This window comes from Haplochromis burtoni, unplaced genomic scaffold (genome assembly GCF_018398535.1).
Source record: "Haplochromis burtoni strain Fernald_Lab_line unplaced genomic scaffold, NCSU_Asbu1 Contig_450, whole genome shotgun sequence".
In the NCBI taxonomy this organism is placed as follows: Eukaryota; Metazoa; Chordata; class Actinopteri; order Cichliformes; family Cichlidae; genus Haplochromis; species Haplochromis burtoni.
This window is the reverse complement of record NW_024582811.1, coordinates 459,903-468,586: the sequence shown is the minus strand read 5'-3', so window position 1 is coordinate 468,586 and position 8,684 is coordinate 459,903. Positions and strand designations below refer to the sequence as shown.

Sequence of the window (8,684 nt, the reverse complement as noted above, 5' to 3'; positions counted from 1 at the left end):
AGTCGGTTTATGACTTGAGTGTACTTTTCTGCAACTTTGTCAAAAGTCTCAGATGCAGAAGCATTGTCTTTCAGCACCATCTGCACAGAGGGAAAGTGCAGCACCTTTTTTCTCTGTAAATGCACAGAGAAAATGTTCATCTGGGCTTTAAATCCATTTAAAGCACTTATCATGTCAGCAACAGTCTTACCTTTGCCTTACCATCCGGATAAAGACCATCAGCTGTGCTGCTGCTGTCGACGGACTCGTCACACTGGATGCTAAACCACCTGCACTTTGCCAGATCCTGATCCAACTGATCGGCCAAGTTCCCGGACATAGCCGACACTCTTCTAACAATTGTAGTTGCCCCCAGCTGGACATCAGAGAGAGTGGAGATTACATCGTTTCCATATTTCTCCTCTTTCAGCACAGTTTTTGCAATTATCATGATTGCTTCTTTGAAATACTCCCCGTCTAAAAATGCCTTCTTTTTCTTAATCATGAAATGTGTAGCTCTAAATGAGGCTTCGGTTGCTTTTTGAGAGTTTTTCACCGGTCTCGTGAAAAAAGACTGCTGTTTGCTCAAACCTGCCTTTAATTCGCGGGCCTTTTCCGCTCGCAGTGTGCTGCCCTTTGGGTAGTTAGCATGGTAGCTTGTGTGACACGTTCGGAAATGTCTCTCCACGTTGTGCCGCTTTGCCGTTGCCACAGTTGCCCCGCAAATCAGACACACGCATGAATCTTTCACAGTGGTAAAAAAGAACTCTTCCTCCCATTCACTGTGAAAATTATATGTTTTCTTCCTTTTTTCCGCCATGTTTTCCTCATCTCCTCCCCTTTGCCTTTGCTGGTCTTCATGGCAACTGTTTCCGTGGAGACCAGCTAGCACTATAAATATTAGATCATGATCTAATATTTAATAATAAACATTTTTTTTATATATTATCTCTAACAAATTAACGCCAATGCAATTGTGATTAAAAAAAATAGCAAGAAAAAATAAAAATAGATGCAGCTTACTGGTAAGTTGTTATGGTGAGCTATTTTTAGAACAGGCCCGCGGGCGACTCATGTGGTCCTTGCGGGCGACCTGGTGCCCGCGGGCACCGTGTTGGTGACCCCTGTACTAGACCATGTTCATTTCAAGGCTTTAGTAAGATTTTCAGATCGAAAGTGAATTAATATAAAATATTGTATCAATGAAATTGCATTAATATTTAAAAATATAAAAGCCAATAATGCACATGGGCCAGTAAAACTGAGCCACTGACAGTTATTAGGTTGGACATTATTAATATTCATTAACATCTACACCATCATAAGGTCTTGTTTTCAGCAGCACAAAAACTTGCCTGTTATTAATGTCAGAAAGCCTATATTTAAGAAAATATAACATTATAATTAAAATTACAAATTTTGCCACGTGTATACAATAAAAGATTTTTTGGGAACAGATGTAGTATGCAGTAAAAATTTCAGTCATTGCAGTTTCTAAGATGGAAGCCAATGAAGAGCTCATTCCTCTTTTAAATATTTATTATGGCGCTTTAAAAAGACTAAAGGGGAGCACGGTGGCACAGTAGTTAGCACTGTTGCCTGAGTTTGATTCCATCACCTGGCTGGGGACTTTCTGCGTGGAGTTTGCATGAATGTGAGTGAGTGGTTGTCTGTCTCTATGTTTTAGACTGGCGACCTGTGCAGGGTCTCTTGCCTTATGGTAGCTGCGATAGGTTCCAGCCCCTCGGCGACCATGACAAGGATAAATGGAAGAGAATGGATGGATAGACGGAAAAAGGCAAAAGTGTTTCTTATCCAATTACTTGATTAATCTATGGAATAATTGATAGACTGCTCGATGACTAAAATAATTGACACCCCGATGTATGCATCAAAGGCAACTTTGCTGTCTTGCCCAAAGACACTGCGACATGTAGACTAGAAGACTCAGGTTTCATGAGTGGGTGCGAATGAGTGAATGAGCCAAGTTGTGTAAAGCTGAGTGCTCAAATAGAGTAGTAAAGCTCTCTAAAAAAACAGTCCATCTACCATAACTGACTTCAGGTTAAAGACCCCTGGATAAAAGCAAATAAAAGAACTCGTACAGCACGTCTCATTCACCCATCACATACATTCATACAGCATATTTATTCTCCACCTAAACCCCTTTTATAACATTCATGTACCCAGGCACACTTTGATGTATCCCAACTAACACTGGATCCACAGCAGTCTACTATGATACTATATCTGTGAAAGAAAGTTGAACTATATCCAGGTGGCATTGCTCCACCTCCTATATTAGCTCAGATTCCTTCTCCATTAGCTTAGAGCATGGTTAACATACCCCCACCCTCAACTTTGTCTGCCACCCAGCATACAATATACCCAACCCTAATGTCTGTCCCTGCCCTTCCCAAGTGGTGGGCTTACGGGGAAGCGGATTCATATCATTTCCTCAGGCTGTGCCCAAGCGAGCCAAGTGAATCCAGACCTCCCAGACCTTTTTCAGTGGGTATTTTCAATGCTACCAGGTACAGCTTGATACAGGGGATTCACATACTGTGAGCTGATGCTCTGCTAGGGTACTGCAAAAAGCACGTAGTGTACTGACCTGGGAACCACTGCTCTATCAGAGAGTTGACATGGTCTGTGATGAACGCCATAGCAGAGAAATCCCTGGTCTCTGACTGACAGATAATTTTTATGCCTCCACTCTTCTTCCTCTTCCAGTTAACATCCGATGACTCCACACTGCACAGACATAAACAAGTATCTGCATCAACTCAAAGGATATTCAAATAGCAGAGAAGACGAGGCGCTGGCTTTTCCATGTCTCACTGCTCAAAATCAGCATCAAAGCTGGAATATTCGTCCTTTGCACATTCTCCATTTTAGGCCAATGTTTATGAAAGTAGTGGCCCACATTTCAGAGTTTCTTTAAACAGAAAATGTTTACATCCCTTCAGCGTGTTGTCTTATTTTCCACTTGCTTTGATTATTAAAAGCACTCAGACGTACTGTGATACATATGAACACAATCTCAGCTATAAATAACAATAATAAAAAAACACTGAACATTGACAATAACACAGAAGCATGATAATAGAGATGACTGTAATATCAGTAATTGTTAGAGAAATTTGATAAAACATTTGTCTTTGAACTTCCGAGTTTACAAATGAATCATTTCAGAAACTACAGCAAAAGGTCGACGCCCTTAAAATTCCCACCATGTACGTCTAATCTTAATTATTTGTCTAATGAATATTTGAATGACCATATCTTCTGGCTCCAGCTCTTACCTGAGGTAACCTCCATCGAAAGTGACGAGAAGTCCTTCCTTCCAGTAGATAGTCTGGCTGCGTCGGACTCTAAAGGTGCTACAGCGGCTCCTCTGTTGTGATCCGGTAAAGCTGTAGATCACAGAATTCCTGCTGTGCCGGCTCCTGGTGCTTTTTATTTTGCTTTCAAATGACTGCATAGATGCAACATTTTAGGCCACGAAAGTGAAAAACTCACAATTAAAATTGGAGAATGAAGAGAAACTACCTGCATGTCCATTTCTTGGAGGCTTATAAGCATCCTGGCAATGAAACGCTCCCAAAATCCAGCAGGAACGAAGCTCATCTTGAAAAGGCGTTTGAGGGTGTTGTGGGTCTGCTGGCGGAAGCCATGAATGTCCAGGGCTGGCTTAGGGGGAAGTAGATGGGGCAGCAGATAGCTGTAAGAGGTCAAAAGGAAAACAAATGTTCCCGGTGTATGAGAATGTACTGAGACACACTGCACTCTCATAGAGGAGCAACTTGTCAATCACATCACAAGTTGCTTTATCTTCCTTTAACCTCCTGAGACCTGAACTCTTTCATGGCAGCTTTTCTAATTTCTCTGATTGCAACCTGATGAATGTAAAAACAAAGAATTATGTGATTTTTTTTAACCTGATTTTTGTTTTGAAGAAAAATGAGATCCACATAAGAGGACAATAGCTTTAAATTACGATACGACAGTGGTAGTATGACGTCCTCGTAAGTGGATATCAGGCCCTTGTAGAGCGAAATTTAGTGTTTTGGTCTAGGCAACCCAAAATCCGATGTCCACATTTGTGGACGCAGGTCCTGGGAGGATAATAATTTTAAGTTGTATATCATACAATCCTCCTGCTGCCCATTTGACAATGTTTCCTCAGAGCTGTTTAGGACCTGTAATGAGTAACTACTGCAAAGAGAGAGAGAAGAAATTACCTGTTGTTGGCCACAGGCAGGGCAATCTCAAACTTGGCCAGAAATTGGAAATACTGTTCCTCTGTCTGCTGTGTGAACCCTGTTCCTACCAAAAGCATCTGCACAACAGATACCACAATAGATATGACTTCAAAACACCAGTTTCAACACACAAAACAACAGAAAGGCAAGTCTCACCCTGAGGTCTTCAGTTTGGATCACTCCATTTCTTGCTATATATCGAGAGGATTTGAGGTGTACGATCCTCTCCAAGCATTCCGACAGCCACACGGGACATAGGAAGTAGAGAGTGCAAAGCCCATGGCTGGTGTCAGGAAAGTGGAGCAAGGTTCCAGTTTCTATCAAGAAACCGATCGCTGGTTGTCGGGAAGAAAGGAGAAAAAGAAAGAAACAATGAAGAAATAACACATCGATGTGGTGATGCTTCACAAATAAGCAGCATTTAGAGTGGAAACCTCTGCCTAGACTGCTATATAACGTTATACTACAGTGTATCTCTAACGAACTAGGCAGCTCATTAAATCTCCCTTTAAGACTTTCTTTAAAGACCTGTTGAGTCAACTTGAAAGGAGGCAGATGTGAAATGTAAAAATAAGATTAGAGGTCAAATGTCACATTATATTGGGATGCAAGCTTGAATGTGACATTTATAGTGAACCAGTATCATTAACACCCCCAAACCACATCCCCATAGACACTGTGTCTGCTCCCAGACCACCAACACACAGAAGTGAGCACAAGGGGCAGCAATCTTCCACTCCAGCTTATTAATCAGCCAAAGAGTTGAGCACACTTTAACAGTAAGGGTAAAAACATGAACATCTACATTAGTATGAACAGCTCTCACAGGTTACTCCAGCTGTTTGAAAGTATTAGACCCTTGGGGCTCCGTTTTCCAAACCACTAAATTGAACCCAACTAGTTACTAAGTGCACTGATCTAGAGGGGAGCTGCTGTTAACAGGTGTGGCTGTTCTATCTGCAGAGGCAGGGAAGACACCTGGAAGGTTTCCAGGTAGTTGGTACTGAGCTAATCCCCTCACCCATCGGCTCCATCTAAGCTCTGTATTGCCTACTGGTAAAGACTCACAATCCACCCACTTTAATCACATTCTAGATCTTGTTCTGACATTGAGATAGAAACTGAACATTTTAGTATGTTCATGGATGTTAAAATCACCTTAAAAGCATCTTAGCTGAGCACTAAATCAGATAAAAAGTCTGAGACATTCTAAGTAAGGCCCAGGCGGACGACTGATGAGAACAAATAAAACAGGCTTTTGAGCATCAGGCTTTAAAATAAATTAAAACTCTGTCTGGGTCTTCGTCCTCAAGTGTTGGGGATTTTCTCTGCATTGTTGTCTTTATGTAACCATATAAAGCACAGTGAGACAACTGCTGTTGTGATTTGGCACGATATAAATAAAACCAAATAGAACTGAGTTTCCTAAATGTTGCCAATGAAAGCAAAGGCAGTAGGATTAATGAAAGTTTGACCAAGGTAAAAAATATCAAATAAAATCTACGTATAATAAGAATCTCCATTTAGTCTTCCCTACATCCCAATATGTTCAAATATGTACAATATGTACAAACAATGGCAGTAAGAAACTGTTTCTGTGCATCTATGCATAGCATTATTCTCACTTTGACTTTCTGAATAATGTACAGTCCTTGAAAAGGTCAAATGTGACATTTCAAAGCTTTATACAGTACTTCTATATGTCGACAACATACACCACACTTAAGGATCATAGTTTCTAAGTTACAAGTTCCAAACAATCATATTTTTCTTAAACCAACAAAGCAGTGAAAATGAACTCAAGGACTGAGGAGCTAATTGATTCTGGAGGTTTGCTCTAAAAGCAAAGGCGTCCTCATAGACACTTGCTTAAATGCATAATCCTGTATGTGTATCATATTTGATACAAGTTTTTGAGACCTCTACATGATCACTGTCATTTTTCTGCTCCTTAAAACAAGAAATCAATTGTAAAAAATGCTGGCGGTAACAAATATGATACAAATTTAAACTCATATGTGCAAAAATATTTAATCTATTTTTTACATTTGTCAAAAGGTTCAATAAACAAATAAATAAAGTTGTTTCCAATGTTGTGGCAGCAAAGTGTCCATGTAAATAAACTGGATTATCTCTAGTTTTATGCACACAGAAAAATATATAAGGCTTTGTTTTGTACATTAAAACGGAGTACTTCTTTGGAATCTCTTTAAGTGGCAACTTAATGTTAGGAGACGTTACCAAAAACATTGATATGGTAATGTACACAGCTGTTATGTTCACTGTTGTTGGCTGACTTTATTCAATGGCTGTGAAGGAGACACCTTCCACCCACTCACTGACTGGTGACTCTGTATTGGCTCATCACATTACATGGGAAAATGTCCCAAATAAAGAATGTAAATGTATGAATTTTCATAAATGATTTCCACATTTCAAATGCTTGCTGTCATAATACCAGTCTGCAGGTCTTCGTAATCTCTGATGTCACTTCCTGGGTTTTGTTCAATGATGTCATTTAGCTGTGCATCAGTTAGGTACTGGACCTCTCCTTCGGAATGTCGCCTCTCCTTCTCGGCTATGACTATTTCCTGGAGTGCCAGGTAGCTTCTGGGAATCTGGAGGAGACAACAGTGGTACAAATTTACTTTGCTTTCAAGTAAAATAAGAACCCTATGCTATCACTTTAAAATTGTCATAAAAAGTTTATACAGAGGCCTGTGTTTATACAATACTGGCACCACCTGTGCTACCCCCTCAGTCTCCTAGTAGACACAACGATGGTATCAATTTGAAAATTCTAGGTGACTTCCTTCACCGGTTTTCGCACTCACAAGAACTTGCGCTTAAGGTTGAGGGATAATATGTTTATTATAAGTGAATAAATAATTAAAACTTCTGCATAGAGTTTGCTGACAAAACACATGGTTATAAAGATTACTATATCAGTCTCCCACTGCTAGGTCATTTAAAATAACTCTTAAAAACACTGTATACATTTATACAGAAAGCAAACACTATTTCTGAAGGGTCAAAGTGCAACACTGTCTCTGCATGTACATGATTATAATCGATCGTGGCTCAAGAGTTGGGAGTTCGTCTTGTAATCAGAAGGTTGCCGGTTCGAGCCCTGGCTTGGACAGTCTCGGTCGTTGTGTCCTTGGGCAAGACACTTCACCCGTTGCCTACTGGTGGTGGTCAGAGGGCCCGGTGGCGCCAGTGTCCGGCAGCCTCGCCTCTGTCAGTGCGCCCCAGGGTGGCTGTGGCTACAACGTAGCTGCCATCACCAGTGTGTGACTGTGTGGATGTGTAAAGCGCTATATAAATACAGGCCATTTAACATTAGCTTGCTTACCAGTCTGCCTAGCAGTTTGCCACCACAGGCTAAGCTGCTGTTATCTTTCATGGAGAGAACCACTTGGTAGATCAGCATCTTTAGACCATCAAATCCCTCCAGAGTTTTACAGGACACTTCACTGAAAACCAAGAAAAGCACGCAAACACACAAAAGAATAAATACTCCGAAAAGAGATGATCTGTAAGATGGTCTGTAATTTGCACGAAGTAAACAGAGCAAAAACAATATTGGCATGGAAGTCGAATGTTAATAAGCAATAGAAAAGTTAAATGTGTACTTACTGCAAGTGTTTGTAGGTGATATCAGGGTAACCAGCAGCTCGAGTCCCTGATGGGGATCGACACAGAGCCAAAACGTAAGCCCTCAGTGTCGCCAGTCTCTCCGTACGAAACTTGGTATCAATAAGATCCAGATGTGTTCCCACTACAATCACTGCAGAGTTAGGGGCCCGAGCCTGTAGCATACAGCACACAAGCAAAGACATAATAACTGACAGCATAAAAATGACAAAATAACCTGAAGATTTGATTTGTAAAACAGAGAATGAATACCGATGTGTCACAGGTGTATCTATTCTATTAGTTTAATATCAATAATCACTACTACTGGATTTTTTTCATGGTAGATGTCAGTTTATTATATAAGATCAATTCATGCACCAAGCCACATACATTTGTTAAAGATCTTGGGCTCTAACTAAACCTGGAATCAACACACCACACGCAGCTCTGCTGTTGCTGGGGTCACTAGTCTGACAGACTTACATTGACTGACACGTCTGTCTGGAGTAAAGTTTCTGTTCTTCTTTTTTATAGCTAAAACTCAAAAGACAAAGAACTTGGAAAACATTTCACTGTGGTCAAAAAAAACAAACAGAAAAAATCCAGGAAGCCTAATTAGAGACTATCCTTCAAAAGACAATTTCAGAAGTGATGGAAGCAACATTCTTTCCATTAACACGACTGCCATGTGGCTCGTTGATTTAGTCAAAGAACAAAATTCAGTTTCTCTAAACCGGAACACCTTCCACTCACTCTTACCACTAGGGATGGGTACCGGTGTCCGGTGCCATGATGGCACCG

The 8,684-nt window shown here is 40.6% G+C and overlaps 1 protein-coding gene across 1 annotated transcript in view; it reads right to left on the bottom strand.

The window, feature by feature from the left end:
• lrrk1 (leucine-rich repeat kinase 1) overlaps positions 1 to 8,684 on the bottom strand; it is a gene marked incomplete at its 3' end in the record, with an annotated part of 56,793 nt that overhangs the window by 4,279 nt on the left and 43,830 nt on the right. Inside the window, 8 exon segments of the mRNA XM_005945724.3 lie at positions 2,594 to 2,733; positions 3,285 to 3,457; positions 3,532 to 3,703; positions 4,224 to 4,321; positions 4,401 to 4,579; positions 6,703 to 6,862; positions 7,600 to 7,720; positions 7,884 to 8,056. Coding sequence (XP_005945786.2) covers positions 2,594 to 2,733; positions 3,285 to 3,457; positions 3,532 to 3,703; positions 4,224 to 4,321; positions 4,401 to 4,579; positions 6,703 to 6,862; positions 7,600 to 7,720; positions 7,884 to 8,056 — 1,216 coding nt within the window.